At 37.3% G+C, this 19,552-nt stretch overlaps 1 protein-coding gene across 3 annotated transcripts in view; it reads right to left on the bottom strand.

Annotated features, from left to right (window-relative positions):
- The window catches only part of LOC134527313 (unconventional myosin-IXAa), a 651,966-nt gene that overhangs the window by 317,094 nt on the left and 315,320 nt on the right, over positions 1-19,552 (bottom strand). For all 3 annotated transcript variants that reach the window (XM_063359870.1, XM_063359869.1, XM_063359871.1), the window contains exon 8: positions 6,745-6,980. In XM_063359870.1, the coding sequence (XP_063215940.1) occupies positions 6,745-6,980 (236 nt within the window). The remainder of the gene's footprint in view (positions 1-6,744; positions 6,981-19,552) is intronic.

The following is a 19,552-nucleotide window of genomic DNA, read 5'->3' as shown; positions in this document are numbered from 1 at the left end:
ACTCATTAATTTACATATTAATTAGATCGATTCCCGTCCACGGATCGATACCCGAACGATGCAATAATGTTTAATTTTATGTAAAAAATAATAATTGCAATAAACCATGTTCTAAATTCATTAAATAAATTTGTAATCCATATAATGATTGATTGGATCGACTTAGGTCCTTGGTTCGATCCTTGGCCGATACCAAACAACTTTAATACTTTAAAAAAGTACCACAATAGTGTCAGGTTTGAGAAAATAAAAACACCACAAGTTCCTTTAAAAAAACTTTTATTACATACATACTACACTACTACAAGTACAAAAAAAATACACAGACAAATTACTAAAGTTATGTGGATTTCTCGATTCAACAGTCTTCTTGTTGTATGGTACTACAAATGTGTATTACATAATCCCGTAATTTCAAGTTTTTGATCTTCTCACAGTACGTGCAGTCGGGTGATGGAACACCGCTGGATGCTCCTTCCTTCATCAAAAAAATTAATAAAAAATAAAAACGAAAAAAAATTCAAACATTCTGGCTTGTACTAGAACTCTATCTTTGCTCAACAATGGGAAGTTCACAAGCTAGCAGAATGTTTGAATTTTTTTTTCGTTTTTATTTTTTATTAATTTTTTTTTGTATTTTAATGATATCAAAGAAAACTTGTGGCGGTTTTCTCCGTGTGCTCCTGATTATTCTTGCCAATATTATGATGGTTTTCTCTGTGTGCTCCTGATTATTCTTATCAATATTTTGATGGTTAATCCGTGTGCTTGCGATCATTCCTGCGGTTTCGGTCAAAGGTCAAGGTCACATCCATACAAGATGGCCGCCGTGACGTCGTAATCCAAGATGGCGGACCGTGAGAAATCTGAGAATCACTAGCAGGAAGGACGAACTTTTTTCTCCTTGGATACTATCGAAGTCAACCTCCCTTTGCGATCGATAGTGAGCGTTCCGCATCCCACATTAATGAAATATATATTATTTACCTGCAAGCAACACGTGGCGTCATCTGTTGACGACATCCAGAACTACTTGCATCAATTTGCTTTGCATTAGATAACTTAACTCTCGCTGATGAAATATTTCAAAAACTCTATTTAAGAAATGGTTCCAATTGGAGAAAACTGACAGTTTGTATCTAACATTAGTCACAGAAGCTACCATGGATCGTGGTTTGTTATCTATAGCTGAATCGGAAGGAAGCTGCTGTAGATACTGTGGCAAGGATTTTGTCATGAGAAGGAATGCTAGACGTCATGAGAAGAATGATTGTGCTAGAAACCCACTACGCAACATGTTAAGCTGTAATCGATGTAGCAGGTTGTTAACACGAATTGACAGCTTAAAAAGACATGGTAGAACATGTAAAGTCAAGACTACTTACGGCATAGAGGACACCGATGGATCCACTAGACTAAAGAAGAGTGATCTGCATTATGACAATAATTTTCCTTGTCCTGAGCGTGATGGTATTAGCTCACCCGATCGTGAGGAAGAACATAAATTGAAGGATGCTAATGGCTTCGGGAAGACTGAAACTAATGGAAGTATCAACACCGTGAAAAGTGAGAATACATTCAAGCCTATATTCAGTAGATCCTCCATTCTTTGTAAAAATGATGGACTCCTAAAAAGGAAGCATGAAGACTATGAAGACACTTCGACATCATCGATAGCGAATTCATACGGTAATCTGGGTGAAGAGGATGTCTTCTACAGTGATTGTTACAGTGACTCTGAGGCTGTTGACAAAGGCATAGACTGTGATGAAGCACCTAGAGCTGACAAGATCGAAGAATGTGGCGATGTCCTGAGACCGAAACGATGGAAACGTCGTGTTATAATAAATAAATCTGATAATGCTTATTATGATCACTGGGACGATTGTGATATTAAAAGTATTTATAATAAACAAGCAAGTAAGATGGTGGTAGAAGAGATTTATTACACATTATGGAAAGATCCAAACATATTGGTTGACCGGCTAAGACTTCTACATGGATCGCTTTGTGCAGGAAACTATCCGTGCATCAAAGAAATATCCTTCATACTCAAAGAACTGAGGAAAGCTGGCTACATACAATAATGGCTTCTTTTACTTGTATTTGTGTAATGTTGAGAAGTAATAAAATATTGAAAGTAAAAATTTAATGTTTTTATTTCTTGTATTCTGATTTCCAACTAAGCCTCTGTGTGTTTCCGCTACTGTATGTGTGCGATCATTACGTTTCCTGTGTGTACTGTGTGTACGTTCCGTTTCCTGTGTGTACTGTGTGTACGTTCCGTTTCTGTGTGTACTGTGTGTACGTACCGTTTTCTGTGTGTACTGTGTGTACGTTCAGTTTCCTGTGTGTACTGTGTGTACGTTCCGTTTCCTGTGTGTACTGTGTGTATGTTCCGTTTCCTGTGTGTACGTTCCGTTTCCTGTGTGTACTGTGTGTACGTTCCGTTTCCTGTGTGTACTGTGTGTATGTTCCGTTTCCTGTGTGTACGTTCCGTTTCCTGTGTGTACTGTGTGTACGTTCCGTTTCCTGTGTGTACTGTGTGTATGTTCCGTTTCCTGTGTGTACTGTGTGTACGTTCCGTTTCCTGTGTGTACTGTGTGTACGATCAGTTTCCTGTGTGTACTGTGTGTACGATCAGTTTCCTGTGTGTACTGTGTGTACGTTCCGTTTCCTGTGTGTACTGTGTGTCCGTTTAGTTTCCTGTGTGTACTGTGTGTACGATCAGTTTCCTGTGTGTACTGTGTGTACGTTCCGTTTCCTGTGTGTGTGTGTACTGTGTGTACGTTCCGTTTCCTGTGTGTACTGTGTGTACGATTAGTTTCCTGTGTGTACTGTGTGTACGTTTCGTTTCCTGTGTGTACTGTGTGTCCGTTTAGTTTCCTGTGTGTACTGTGTGTACGTTCCGTTTCCTGTGTGTACTGTGTGTCCGTTTAGTTTCCTGTGTGTACATTCCGTTTCCTGTGTGTACTGTGTGTACGTTCCGTTTTCTGTGTGTGTGTGTGTGTACTGTGTGTACGTTCCGTTTCCTGTGTGTACTGTGTAATCATTCCATTTATTGCGTGTAAATTGCATGTATTGCGCGTACATTGCGTACATTACGTGTTGAAGCTGATGGAGCTGTTGGATCACTTGCAGCTAATGGTCAATTGATGCATAGGAGCAAAATGTAGATAGATCTGATGACGTGAATTGTAGCTCTTGGAGCCTGGCGTATATTGGAGAGATCGAATTTTTTTTCGATCAAATGATCCTCTTTTTTAATTTGTAGATTTGACTCTAGTATTATTGTAAATGGTTCTTGATTTGATTAGCGTATTATTCCATACGGTGCATGTATATAAGCGAGTCCTAGACAGCAGGACGCTCAGTTTGTTACTGACGTCGGCGGTGTAAGGATCACCTAGTTTGTTTCTTCTGGTGCATAAGTCGTGTCAATTAGCTGTTCTTGAGACCTCGATGGCATCTTTACCGTCTTTAACGTCGAACTCGGAGGTTGTACCATCGTCTACGGGAACCTTGACGACAGCTACGATGGAGAAGGTGCAGATCCCGTTGGCAACGACGGTGTCAACATTGGAGGAGATTTCAACAGATGTGATACCACCATCATCCGAAGTTTCGTCGTCAGCAATGGATTCTTCAACTAATGAAGAGCATCCATTACGTCAGTGCAAATACTGTGACGCATCATTTACTATCACCTCAAATGCTCGCAGACATGAAAGAAGCAGTTGTTCTAATAATGTTAAAAGAATACAATTTCAGTGCAATAAGTGCAAAAAACTAATTTCACGTCTTGATAGCATACATCTTCATTATAAAAAATGCTCCGAGAAAGTTAAGTGTGAGTATAATGAACATGGTTCTTGTTTTGACTCATGTGTTGTACCGACTGATGAGTCTATATAATTGAGACCCTGGTGATATGGACTTCAGTCCGTCTCTGGCTGCGGTAATGAACGGATCGGATAGTTAGACTTGTATAACATAATAGACCGGTATCTAGCTATTCTTGAGAACTCGATGGCATCATTACCACTATATATATACCAACCTGGATCGAAGGTCTACCATCATCAGTGCAGAGCACGATGACAACGACGTCTACAGCTACACCTACTCTCTCAGCACAGCAGGAGATTTCGACGCGTGCAACATCTTCCGCAGAGCAGACCTCAAAGGCTTCAGAAGTTAACATGTCAGCAGTGTTACAATGGTTGTCAACAGTTCCAGTGGCATTGATGAAGGAAGGAGCATCCAGCGGTGTTCCATCACCCGACTGCACGTACTGTGAGAAGATCAAAAACTTGAAATTACGGGATTATGTAATACACATTTGTAGTACCATACAACAAGAAGACTGTTGAATCGAGAAATCCACATAACTTTAGTAATTTGTCTGTGTATTTTTTTTGTACTTGTAGTAGTGTAGTATGTATGTAATAAAAGTTTTTTTAAAGGAATTTGTGGTGTTTTTATTTTCTCAAACCTGACACTATTGTGGTACTTTTTTAAAGTATTAAAGTTGTTTGGTATCGGCCAAGGATCGAACCAAGGACCTAAGTCGATCCAATCAATCATTATATGGATTACAAATTTATTTAATGAATTTAGAACATGGTTTATTGCAATTATTATTTTTTACATAAAATTAAACATTATTGCATCGTTCTGGTATCGATCCGTGGACGGGAATCGATCGAATTAATATGTAAATTAATGAGTGATTTATTTAATGAATTTTGGAACTTTTCCCGAATTCCTAGCTAAATAATTACGGATTTCCAAGATGGCGGCCAAATTTCAAGATGGCAGGTGTCACAGTAATAAATGATTACTGCACTCTAGCGGATAAGAACTAAACTAACATAGCGTCAGCGCACTCTCGCCGACGAAAACAAGATGGTGGTCTCCAGCAACGAAGACAAGATGGCGGACATGACGTCATACTAGGTGACGATATATATGCTTTAAGAAAAGTGGTGGGAGTTAGTCTGCCAAAAGTCACCACGGGGGAAGGATCGGTCGCCATTTTTATTTATTTTTTTTGCGCTCGTCGGGTTCGAACTGAGGACTCCGAGCTCCGTGTCGTTAATGTATGATTTTTAAATATTTTTTATTAATTGAATTTTTTTATAAATTTAAAAAAAAAATCATTAAAATCGGATAATAAATAAAGATTTTAAAGATGGCGACCGTAACGTAAATTGCAACGGTGACGTCATCATCCAATATGGCTGTCATGGCATCCTAGTTTTCAAGGTCATGACCTCGGCGGCTTAGAGCGGCTAGCTCTTAGGAGTTTTAAGCCGCTTTTAGGAATTTGGGTTCTTTCTAGGGCAAAACAACTTTTGAGGATTTTTCGAAATTCTAATTTTTGGATTGTGGAATTTTTTGAGATTTTTTGGCGGAATTTTTTTCACAGAAATGTAAATTTTGACGAAATTTGAGGAATTTTGGGCAATTTTTGCCCAATTTTGGCGAATTTTGAGGGTCAAAGGTCAAGGTCAAACTTGTCCCGTTACGCTATGTACCGTTACACTCCTCCAAGATGGCCGCCGTGACGTCACAATCCAATATGGCGGACCGTCTCCTCGCTCCTCACCCTGGACCCTGCGCCAGTTCCGGCTAACCTATACTACTGCCATTGGTTGGTTTTTGGTTCATCTGTTTATATTTTATCATTTATATATTAAATGTTTAGCTACTTTTTCAGTGACTTTAAATGCTGTTCACTACTATCACGCATACATTTTCAACTTCTTTATCAGTAGGTTGTTTGCATTTTTTTCGGACCCATACGCTGTTGCAACTGTAGCCGCGGTTAATGGTCAGCTGGTGTTCAATAAATTTTAAAGTTAAATATTATTTTTAAAGTCGTTGACAGATGCAGCCCTCTATCCACTATGGGAACGGAAGTTAGCCGCTGGAAGTTACAGCAATGATTTTCACTGGGTTGTATAACTTATGAGCCTTTTGATTAATTGTAGTAAACCATAATATTTTCAAGTTACTACCAAGAAACATGCAGAGTTTATTATCAGTGAAGTCCTAATCACAAAATAAAATCTTCGAAGTGAAATAAAACCACCTCTCATTCCTATAAATGGATAGTTTAAACATTAATAATATATTTACTTCCTTGTAAATTTCTTTCAGTAACAAAGTTAATATAGATTTGTATTTTCACGAGTGGGAAGACTGCTTAGAAAAGTTTAGCCCTATTAATTAAATACAGTTTTATTTATTACTGATACTAACACTATTAATTAACAACACTTAAAATGTATTATGCATTTAGGAAGGGCAGGTGTTGGGGCAGGTGGTCAAAATGTATTTGATGAAGGAGCAGGTGGTAAGGGGTATTTGAAAATGGGAAGGTTCATAAAGGTATTTGGGATAGGGCTGGAGTAAATTGGCCAGCGAGGAAGTTGGTGTCATGTGTCGGGGGAAGAGTATTTTATGTAATATAACTGACTATTTTTAAAAATAGTTTTCTTGCCATTCAGTAAAGTTTTAAAATAGTAAATTTTTGATGCAAGGTGCATGAACTTAACTTGTATGGTTTTTAAGCAGTAAATTTGATTATAAATATTGTGAATGCCAATGTAACGGAACCTTATGAAAACATGATTTCCCATTCTTTGCATATACACAGCTTGATTCGGCATGCAGGTTAAATGAATCGTTGCCTCCGGCTGAGTATGGCAGGGAAGGGAATGGCAGATGTGCACTCACCATGTTGCCGTCACACACAGACTTAATTAGCTGTCCTCGGGCGTTGTGCGTGCGGTTGGTAAGGCCTCGGAATAGAGTGGCACTGGACACTCCTAGCAGGCTTGCCACCGCCTTCAGTTCCGGGTCTCCCTTGACGTCTACCTCCAGCCCCTTGCCATCCATGAATTGTACGTTTCCGAGCAGTAGCACTGCTGCCAACACGCGCACCACGTCCAGGAATGGGATGCCCAGCACTCCTGCCAACAGTCACGGCATTGCTCCAATTGCTAATGCGCTACTCTGCACGGTATGTTTCGTTTGGAACAGTAATTTGAGTAGTTATCTCAAATTGTATTTGCAGGAATATTTCTCATTTGATGCTTCTGAAGAGTGTATTGATACACTCCACACACATGTGTGAAGATCTCTATAAACACACACCCTTGTAGTTTCTCAAAAATTGTTTTTTTTTTTTTTTTTTTTAATTTTGTGAATGTACCTTCCTGCAAACTTTGAAACACCAGTGATATTGATCGTAGTCTTTCATGGCTATAGTTTTATTAATTTCTTCTTATCTTCTGAGTTGAGAACACGTCCGAGTAAAAGTCATGTGCCCGGAGTTGTGGCGTGTCATGCTGCCACCATGTTTTAAATATTTTTGTAATACCTTTTTGTGATAGTTATTCAATACATAGGACAATTTAGTTCAATGCAAGTTACACTATAAGTAAAATCTTTAATAATAATACTAATATGTAATCTAATGACATTTTTATAAAAGTAAAAATTTGACGCTTTAATTATTTTATTTGTATATACTGATTTTATAATATTTACTTAAAAATTCATGTCGATAAATTTGGTTGACGATCCCTAGGACTTTGTTTCACCGAAAAATTAATGTTCATAAATGTTTATAAATATATGCAATGGAATCAAATTCATACTACAAACATTTATTATTTATATGGCTAATAACAATATACTAAAATATTTATTAATTACTACACACTACCATATCCAATCTGTTTGTTCATTACTATTTAAGTGTTAAAAATAGTATTAGTAGTATATGAATGGGGCTACTGAAACTGGGTTCTGGGTGTGGTGCCGGTGCCGGTGTCCGCCATCTTGGATTTGTGACGTCACGGCGGCAAAAATTCCTCAAAATTCCTCAAAAATGACTCAAAATGACTCAAAATTTCCCGTTTTAAGAAAAAATTTCCCGTTTTCGAGGGAAAAATTCCCGTTTCGAGGGAAAATTTCCCGATTTAGTCCTTAAAAATCCCAACGGCTAGAAATGTCCTGATAGAGGCTTAAGCATCCTTAACTCAAGCCTCAGTTAAGCCTCTATCAGGATGTGACCTTGACCTTTGACCTTTGACCTTGACCCCGACGGCCATCTTGGATCCACCATCTTGGATGACGTCATTTCGTTTTCTCGAACATTCCGTCATTGTGTTATCGGCCATATTGGATGATGACGTCACCGTTGCAATTTACGTTACGACCGCCATCTTTAACTTTTTTATTTATTATCCGATTTTAATGAAATTTTTTTTAAAAATTATAAAAAAATTAAATAATAAAAATTTTAATAAAATATTTAAAAAACAAACATTTACAACTTGGAGCTCGGAGTCCTCGGTTCAAACCCGGTGAGGCCAAAAAAAATTAAAAATGGCGACCGATCCTCCTCCCGTGGTGACTTTTGGCAGACTGACTCCCACCACTTTTCTTAAAGCATATATATCGTCACCTAGTATGACGTCATGTCCGCCATCTTGTCTTCGATGCTGGAAGCCATCATCATCATTGTATCGTCGGCGAGAGTGCGCTGACACCATGTTAGTTTAGTTCGTATCCGCTAGAGTGCAGTAATCATTTATTATTACTGTGACACCCGCCATCTTGTAATATGGCCGCCATCTTGAAAATCCGTAATTATTTAGCTAGAAATTCGGGAAAAATTCCAAAATTCATTAAATAAATCACTCATTAACTTACATATTGATTCGATCCGCTCCAGTCCTTGGTTCGATCCCTGAATGATGCAAAACATTTAATTTTATATAAAAAATAATAATTTCAATAAACCATGTTCAAAATTCTTAAAGAGACTTTAAATCCTCTACTACCATCATCCTATCAGACACCAAGACCACCATATTGGAAATTCGTAATTGTAATGCTAGAGATTCGGGAAAAAGTTCAAAATTCATTAAATAAATTTGTAATCTATATACTGATTGATTAGATCGACTAAGGTCCTTGGTTCGATCCCTGGCCGATACAAAACAACTTTAATTTTAAAAAAGTACCAGAAAAGTGTAAGGTTCGAAAAATAAAACACCTCAAAGTCTTTTACAAACATAATATTTATTACACAATTTCTATCCTACTACAGAATCACTTGCGAAAGCCAACAACAATCTTATAAACATTTAGCCCTGCATAGACGTGCAACGACTACTTCTTAGCTCCAAATGGCTCCCAAAGCTCCAACAGCCTCCAAATGCTTAACACAGCTCCAAATGGCTCCAAATGCTCCAAACGGCTCCAAATGCTCCAAATGTCTCCAGCAGCTCCAAATGCTTGACAGCTCCAAATGCTTCAAAAGGCTCCAAATGCTCCAACAGCTCCAAAAAAAGGCTCCAAATGCTCAATAGCCTCCAAATGCTTAACACAGCTCCAAATGGCTCCAAATGCTCCAAACGGCCTCCAAATGCTTGACAGCCTCCAAATGCTTAACACAGCTCTAAATGGCTCCAAATGCTCCAAACGGCCTCCAAATGCTTGACAGCTCCAAATGTCTCCAGCAGCTCCAAATGCTCCAACAGCTCCAAAAAAAGGCTCCAAATGCTCCAACAGCCTCCAAATGCTTAACACAGCTCCAAATGGCTCCAAATGCTTGACAGCTCCAAATGCATAACACAGCTCCAAATGGCTCCAAATGCTCCAAACGGCCTCCAAATGCTTGACAGCTCCAAATGTCTTCAGCAGCTCCAAATGCTCCAACAGCTCCAAAAAAAGGCTCCAAAAGCTCCAACAGCCTCCAAATGCTTAACACAGTTCCAAATGGCTCCAAATGCTCCAAACGGTCTCCAAATGCTTGACAGCTCCAAATGCTTCAAAAGGCTCCAAATGCTCCAAATGCTCCAAACGGCCTCCAAATGGCTCCAACAGCTCCAACAGCCTCCAAATGCTTGACAGCTCCAAATGTTTCCAGCAGCTCCAAATGCTCCAAATGGCTCCAACAGCCTCCAAATGCTTAACACAGCTCTAAATGGCTCCAACAGCTCCAAAAGACTCCAAATGCTTCAAAAGGCTCCAATTGCTCCAAGAGCTCCATCTTCAATTGGTTCCAACTGATTCCTATTACTTTTATCGAACTTGGCATGATTACTAACATGTCTTTATCAGTATACATTTTGACTGGCAGTGGTAACGTTTTTTTACACCTTTAAGTTATAAGTTTTATTTAGAAATCAGATTTCGATAAATGATAGCTTCCATCTGGAAAGAAAATATATTAATTTATCTTCAAGTTTATACACATACATTTAATTTAATCCATTATTGTATGTAGCCAGCTTCCCTCAGTTCTTTGAGTATGAAGGATATTTCTTTAATGTTCGAATAGTTTCCTGCACAAAGCGATCCATGTAGTAGTCGTAGCCTGTTAACCAATATGTTAGGATCTTCCCATGAGGTATAATCAATCTCTTCTGCTGCCTTCATCATCCTTGCATGTTTATAATAAATATTATCTCTGGTGTTTATCGTTTTAACACCAACCACAAGGTCACTTTCGTCATCTTGCCAGTGATTATCACAAGCTTGATCAGGATAATTTATTTTATTACGCCGTTTCCATCGTTTTGGTCTCAAACCACCATCACAGTCTTCGCTCTTGCATGCTTTTGGTGCTTCAGTACAGTACTCAATCATGTCAGCCTCAGATGTGTCACCACAATCTTCAATCATGCCAGCTTCTGATGTGTCACCACAGTCTTCAATCATGTCAGCACCACAAACTTGATCAGGATAATTTATTTTATTACGTCGTTTCCATCGTTTTGGTCTCAGACTGCCATCACAGTCTTCGATCTTGCCTGCTTTAGGTGTTTCAGTACAGTACTCAATCATGTCAGCCTCAGATGTGTCACCACAATCTTCAATCATGCCAGCCTCAGATGATTCATCAAAGTCTTCGACCTTGTAAGCTTCAGGTGGTTCTCCATCTTTCACATTTTCATGGAGACGACTAGATATTGGAGTAAATATATTTTCATTTCTAATGTGGTTACAACTTCCTTCTTTTGTTTTAAATTTTAAATTATTATCTTGATCTAGATCAGTAATTTTAGCATTAGCTTTTTCGCCTTCGTTCCTCTTCCGCGATGATGTAGCCCAGTCTTCGTTATCTTTATTCATCTTAATTGTACAGGTCTTGTAATGTCTATCCAAGTAATATCTTCTACCAAAGGATTTCTGACACTGACTGCAATGAAATGGTTTTTGACAAGGACCCAAATTACACTCGCTTCTCTCATGTCGTTTAGCATTCTTTCTCAAGGTAAACACCTTGCTACAGTATCTACAGTGATGACGTTTTGATACAGCAACAAATCCCGTTTCAGGATTCATATTAGTTATTGAGACTAATGCCAGATGCAAACTAAGAGTTTTAAATTAGATATATTACTTAAATAGAATTTTTTAATTATTTCATCAGCGAGAATTAATTTATCTCATTCAAAGGTACTTGTTGCAAGTAGTTCTGCTTTTCAACAACAGATGTCGCCACATGTTACTTGCAGGTAAATAATATTTAGTTCTTTTATGCGGGATGCGGGATGCTCACTAACGATCGCAAAAGAAGGATGGCTTCGCTAGACTCCAAGGAGAAGGAAGTTCGTCCATCCTGTTAGTGCTTCTTAGATTTCTCAGAGATTATTTGACTGAGTAATGATATTTTTTTTTTAAATTTCCACCTGATAAAAATATTACAAGTGCTGATTTATTGGCAGAATTTCAATAATTAAATGCGACCTTGAATAAAAAATGACATGACTCATTAAGTAAAAAATTCTTCATGCAGATATCAATTCCTCATCAGTAACCAGAAGCACCCAGAGAAAACCATCAAAATATTGTCAAGAATAATCAGGAGCACACGGATAAAACTACCATAATATTGACAAGAATAATCAGGAGCACACGGAGAAAACCACAGCAAGTTTTCTTTGATATCATAAAATTTCAGGAAAAAAATAATACTAAAAATAAAAATAAATTAATAAAAATTTAAAAAAAAATAAAATAAAAAAATACATAAAATTCTGGCTTGTACTAGAACTCTATCTTTGTTCAACAATGAGAAGTTCACAAGCTAGCAGAATATATTTATGTATTTTTTTTATTTTATTTTTTTTAAATTTTTTATTAATTTATTTTTATTTTTAGTATTATTTTTTTCCTGAAATTTTATGATATCAAAGAAAACTTGCTGTGGTTTTCTCCGTGTGCTCCTGATTATTCTTGTCAATATTATGGTAGTTTTCTCCGTGTGCTCCTGATTATTCTTGACAATATTTTGATGGTTTTCTCTGGGTGCTTCTGGTTACTGATGAGGAATTGATATCTGCATGAAGAATTTTTTACTTAATGAGTCATGTCATTTTTTATTCAAGGTCGCATTTAATTATTGAAATTCTGCCAATAAATCAGCACTTGTAATATTTTTATCAGGTGGAAATTTAAAAAAAAAATATCATTACTCAGTCAAATAATCTCTGAGAAATCTAAGAAGCACTAACAGGATGGACGAACTTCCTTCTCCTTGGAGTCTAGCGAAGCCATCCTTCTTTTGCGATCGTTAGTGAGCATCCCGCATCCCGCATAAAAGAACTAAATATTATTTACCTGCAAGTAACATGTGGCGACATCTGTTGTTGAAAAGCAGAACTACTTGCAACAAGTACCTTTGAATGAGATAAATTAATTCTCGCTGATGAAATAATAAAAAAATTCTATTTAAGTAATATATCTAATTTAAAACTCTTAGTTTGCATCTGGCATTAGTCTCAATAACTAATATGAATCCTGAAACGGGATTTGTTGCTGTATCAAAACGTCATCACTGTAGATACTGTAGCAAGGTGTTTACCTTGAGAAAGAATGCTAAACGACATGAGAGAAGCGAGTGTAATTTGGGTCCTTGTCAAAAACCATTTCATTGCAGTCAGTGTCAGAAATCCTTTGGTAGAAGATATTACTTGGATAGACATTACAAGACCTGTACAATTAAGATGAATAAAGATAACGAAGACTGGGCTACAACATCGCGGAAGAGGAACGAAGGCGAAAAAGCTAATGCTAAAATTACTGATCTAGATCAAGATAATAATTTAAAATTTAAAACAAACGAAGGAAGTTGTAACCACATTAGAAATGAAAATATATTTACTCCAATATCTAGTCGTCTCCATGAAAATGTGAAAGATGGAGAACCACCTGAAGCTTACAAGGTCGAAGACTTTGATGAATCATCTGAGGCTGGCATGATTGAAGATTGTGGTGACACATCTGAGGCTGACATGATTGAGTACTGTACTGAAACACCTAAAGCAGGCAAGATCGAAGACTGTGATGGCAGTCTGAGACCAAAACGATGGAAACGACGTAATAAAATAAATTATCCTGATCAAGTTTGTGGTGCTGACATGATTGAAGACTGTGGTGACACATCAGAAGCTGGCATGATTGAAGATTGTGGTGACACATCTGAGGCTGACATGATTGAGTACTGTACTGAAGCACCAAAAGCATGCAAGAGCGAAGACTGTGATGGTGGTTTGAGACCAAAACGATGGAAACGGCGTAATAAAATAAATTATCCTGATCAAGCTTGTGATAATCACTGGCAAGATGACGAAAGTGACCTTGTGGTTGGTGTTAAAACGATAAACACCAGAGATAATATTTATTATAAACATGCAAGGATGATGAAGGCAGCAGAAGAGATTGATTATACCTCATGGGAAGATCCTAACATATTGGTTAACAGGCTACGACTACTACATGGATCGCTTTGTGCAGGAAACTATTCGAACATTAAAGAAATATCCTTCATACTCAAAGAACTGAGGGAAGCTGGCTACATACAATAATGGATTAAATTAAATGTATGTGTATAAACTTGAAGATAAATTAATATATTTTCTTTCCAGATGGAAGCTATCATTTATCGAAATCTGATTTCTAAATAAAACTTATAACTTAAAGGTGTAAAAAAACGTTACCACTGCCAGTCAAAATGTATACTGATAAAGACATGTTAGTAATCATGCCAAGTTCGATAAAAGTAATAGGAATCAGTTGGAACCAATTGAAGATGGAGCTCTTGGAGCAATTGGAGCCTTTTGAAGCATTTGGAGTCTTTTGGAGCTGTTGGAGCCATTTAGAGCTGTGTTAAGCATTTGGAGGCTGTTGGAGCCATTTGGAGCATTTGGAGCTGCTGGAAACATTTGGAGCTGTCAAGCATTTGGAGGCTGTTGGAGCTGTTGGAGCCATTTGGAGGCCGTTTGGAGCATTTGGAGCATTTGGAGCCTTTTGAAGCATTTGGAGCTGTCAAGCATTTGGAGACCGTTTGGAGCATTTGGAGCCATTTGGAACTGTGTTAAGCATTTGGAGGCTGTTGGAGCTTTTGGAGCCTTTTTTTGGAGCTGTTGGAGCATTTGGAGCTGCTGAAGACATTTGGAGCTGTCAAGCATTTGGAGGCCGTTTGGAGCATTTGGAGCCATTTGGAGCTGTGTTATGCATTTGGAGCTGTCAAGCATTTGGAGCCATTTGGAGCTGTGTTAAGCATTTGGAGGCTGTTGGAGCATTTGGAGCCTTTTTTTGGAGCTGTTGGAGCATTTGGAGCTGCTGGAGACATTTGGAGCTGTCAAGCATTTGGAGGCCGTTTGGAGCATTTGGAGCCATTTAGAGCTGTGTTAAGCATTTGGAGGCTGTCAAGCATTTGGAGGCCGTTTGGAGCATTTGGAGCCATTTGGAGCTGTGTTAAGCATTTGGAGGCTATTGGAGCATTTGGAGCCTTTTTTTGGAGCTGTTGGAGCATTTGGAGCCTTTTGAAGCATTTGGAGCTGTCAAGCATTTGGAGCTGCTGGAGATATTTGGAGCATTTGGAGCCGTTTGGAGCATTTGGAGCCATTTGGAGCTGTGTTAAGCATTTGGAGGCTGTTGGAGCTTTGGGAGCCATTTGGAGCTAAGAAGTAGTCGTTGCACGTCTATGCAGGGCTAAATGTTTATAAGATTGTTGTTGGCTTTCGCAAGTGATTCTGTAGTAGGATAGAAATTGTGTAATAAATATTATGTTTGTAAAAGACTTTGAGGTGTTTTATTTTTCGAACCTTACACTTTTCTGGTACTTTTTTAAAATTAAAGTTGTTTTGTATCGGCCAGGGATCGAACCAAGGACCTTAGTCGATCTAATCAATCAGTATATAGATTACAAATTTATTTAATGAATTTTGAACTTTTTCCCGAATCTCTAGCATTACAATTACGAATTTCCAATATGGTGGTCTTGGTGTCTGATAGGATGATGGTAGTAGAGGATTTAAAGTCTCTTTAAGAATTTTGAACATGGTTTATTGAAATTATTATTTTTTATATAAAATTAAATGTTTTGCATCATTCAGGGATCGAACCAAGGACTGGAGCGGATCGAATCAATATGTAAGTTAATGAGTGATTTATTTAATGAATTTTGGAATTTTTCCCGAATTTCTAGCTAAATAATTACGGATTTTCAAGATGGCGGCCATATTACAAGATGGCGGGTGTCACAGTAATAATAAATGATTACTGCACTCTAGCGGATACGAACTAAACTAACATGGTGTCAGCGCACTCTCGCCGACGATACAATGATGATGATGGCTTCCAGCATCGAAGACAAGATGGCGGACATGACGTCATACTAGGTGACGATATATATGCTTTAAGAAAAGTGGTGGGAGTCAGTCTGCCAAAAGTCACCACGGGAGGAGGATCGGTCGCCATTTTTAATTTTTTTTGGCCTCACCGGGTTTGAACCGAGGACTCCGAGCTCCGTGTTGTAAATGTTTGTTTTTTAAATATTTTATTAAAAATTTTATTATTTAATTTTTTTATAATTTTTAAAAAAAATTTCATTAAAATCGGATAATAAATAAAAAAGTTAAAGATGGCGGTCGTAACGTAAATTGCAACGGTGACGTCATCATCCAATATGGCCGATAACACAATGACGGAATGTTCGAGAAAACGAAATGACGTCATCCAAGATGGTGGATCCAAGATGGCCGTCGGGGTCAAGGTCAAAGGTCAAAGGTCAAGGTCACATCCTGATAGAGGCTTAACTGAGGCTTGAGTTAAGGATGCTTAAGCCTCTATCAGGACATTTCTAGCCGTTGGGATTTTTAAGGACTAAATCGGGAAATTTTCCCTCGAAACGGGAATTTTTCCCTCGAAAACGGGAAATTTTTTCTTAAAACGGGAAATTTTGAGTCATTTTGAGTCATTTTTGAGGAATTTTGAGGAATTTTTGCCGCCGTGACGTCACAAATCCAAGATGGCGGACACCGGCACCGGCACCACACCCAGAACCCAGTTTCAGTAGCCCCATTCATATACTACTAGTATTAAATAGTTTTCAATTGTTTTAAACATTTCTTTAAAAAACTTTTTTTGTATAGTTTTGCTTTCAAATATAAACATTTATATCTTGCAATCGGCATAGATAACAAAATATTGAAGACAAATAATAATAATAATATTACATCCTCAGTTGAAAATTAAAAAAAAAAACATTTGTTAGTGATTTATTAATTTTTGCATTTAGTTTAAAAATTTTAAACTACTTTATTCAAATAATGTTATTATGATCGAATTAATGCTTATTGTTTGGTTTTACTGCTATTACTCATGTTGTATCAATTTTTATTTATAAGCACAGGCATAAATATTTATTCTTACGTGTCGGTCTCACAAATTACGTAATTAATATATGTGTCGGTTCTGTGGAATTTCATTACTTAAAACCGACAATGATAACGTCATGAGAAAGTAAACTGTGCAAAGAACTCTTTGCAGAAAATTCTATGTTGCAAAAATTGAGGCTTTCAGTTTGGACGATGTGATAAATACAAAAAAAAAACATAACTATAATCTGTGAAGGTACAATTTTTTCATCTACTAGCAAGAAGTCAGTGTTTTAACCAATGTTTGTGCAATTGACAAAAAATCATCACATTTGAATAATTGCTTCGCTTGTAATGAGATACCAGCATCAAAGACACAGCATGTGAATACAGTAATACTGGAAGAAAATTATGACAAGTTTCCTAAGTTGAATCACGAAGGTTTTTATATGCATACAAAATTATCTGATGTAATTTATGTTACTTAAGCTAAATGATTAAATAATATTAAATATTAATAATATTAAATAATAATATTAAATAATACTATTGAGATGCACTGAAACCATAAACAATGTGATCAAGCTTACGATAATGACTGGGACAATTGGTGATCTTAAAAATATTAATGAAACACATTTAAAGAATATGATAGCAGAAAAGATTGATTATTTGTTATGGAAAGATTGTAACTTATTAGTCGAACGCCTGCCATTACTGATGGCATCGATTAGTGGAAAAAACTACTTGCATTTAATGAAGTAGCCTTCATACTCAAAGAACTGGGTATAACTGGCTACATTCAATAATAACATGTTTTACCTTTACTTGTATAAATTTCAAAATAAACCAATTCTTTGCATTTCAATAATTATTGTTTTATTGTCATATCTGATGTCTAAGACTGAGTTCTTGTAGTCTCCAAACAATAGTGTATACTATCAGTCGTATGCCTGTGACTAAATTGTATCCCTGTGACGATATTATATCCTTGTGCCATCTCCCTGCGACGAGATCGTATTCCAGTGACCAGATAGTATCCCTGTGCTCATATTATATCCTTGTGGCGAGAACACATTTCTGTGGTGAGAACGTATCCCTGTGGTGAGATCGTATCCCTCTGCAGTATATCTGCGACGAGATCGTATCTCTCTGCCGTATATCTGTGACTTGATCGTATCCCTGTTACCAGATTGTATCCCTGTGACCAGATCGTAGCCCTGTAGCAAGATCGTATCCATGTGGGGAGATTGTATCCCTGTGCTGTATCTGTGTGGCGAGATCGTATCCCCCTGTGGCAAAATCGTATTACATACTGTGTTGTGTATTTGCAACGATATCTTTTCCTACTGAATTGCATTTTCGTCCAAGTTGTTTATTCTTCGTTAAATGCAATTTGTAAATCTATTGTCGGGATTTAATAGTAAATTTATAAAAATATCTTGGTATTGTATTATATAAGTTCCCTACAAATTGGAATAACAGTTTGAAATGTCCTGTTTGCCCGAAATTGGCAATTAAGTTTTTGAAAGAAATATTGATTATCGAAAAAAATGTCATTTATTTTCGTATGAACTTGGCCTATACGCCTGGCATTGTTCGTGACCTGGCCTCTCAGTTCAAAGACACTTGACATAAACGCCTGACATGGTACATGGCCGGTTTAAATTGTTCTCCGAATTTTGTCGAAAAAATACCTGTTGGTTCGGAGACACTAGGACTGTATGGATATTTGTTGTTTATTATTCATAGAGGTAATGTTTTTGTGGACTATAGCCTGGTTTGTCTCTGGTCAATGCACAACAAAATATTTTCGGAACACCAAAGTTACATTTGTAGGCTATTTTTCCACTCTCGTTCTATTTTTCGTAATTTCAAGCAATTCTCGTAAGTATTTTACATGTCTAAGATATGATTTCAACTATGGTTTCATGTATTGCCGTCACGGTTAGTGCGTAGTGTGCCTCGAACGAGCGGCCAGGTGAACGGCCACTCGACACTTCTGACAGCTTGCAAATCTCTCCCAGTACGTGGCACGCAGTGACAGACGTGCCTCGTCTGGGCAGCCCCTTTCTCTAATCTTGCGAATTTTTAAAAAAAACCTTGTGGTTTACGTGCTTGAATTTAGGTACTTTAACTGGTCGTTCGTGTATTCCTTTAACTTCACAAGTATTGGAAATTGTATTTATGTGCAAGCAAGAAAAAAAATACAAAGTTGGCTAGTGGTTATCGATCACATGGTCCTTACCAAATGCGTGCCTGGAACTTGGGGTGTGCTAACTCCTTCTCTGTCCTGCTGTTGCATGTTATATTAATGGGTTTTCTAATTGTCTCCTGGACCTTTGACTGTTTAATATTTAATTAATATTTTTTTATTAACTCTGTAATTTTTGTTATCAAACCACGAAGAGTAATCGATTCAATCATTTTTTTACATTAGCAATTGATTTTTTTTATTATTTTTGTAATTTTCCCCTGTTTTCCGAATAAATATTACAGATTTTTTAAATTGGTGGCCAAGACAGTCAACACGATGCTGGGGTACCCTGAGAATAAATAATTACTGCAGTCTTATAGGTATAATTAAAATAATATTGCATCAGCACACTCTAGCAGACATAAACAATATGTCGAATCTATGATGGCCTCCTCCTACAGACGAAAACAGGATGGCTTCTGTGATGAGATAATATCTGCCTTGGCATTAGTGGTGGGAGGTCAGTCTGTCTGTGGCTTCCGTAGAGAAAGTATCTGACAACATTTTTCATCGAATAACCTCTATGGGATTAAACCGAAGTCTCCAGGACTCCATTATAATTTACTTAATTTTTTTAATTTTTCACAAATTTATAGCATAA

The sequence above is a fragment of the Bacillus rossius genome, chromosome 1 (assembly GCF_032445375.1).
Source record: "Bacillus rossius redtenbacheri isolate Brsri chromosome 1, Brsri_v3, whole genome shotgun sequence".
NCBI lineage: Eukaryota > Metazoa > Arthropoda > Insecta > Phasmatodea > Bacillidae > Bacillus > Bacillus rossius.
This window is presented reverse-complemented; position numbering and strand designations above follow the sequence as displayed.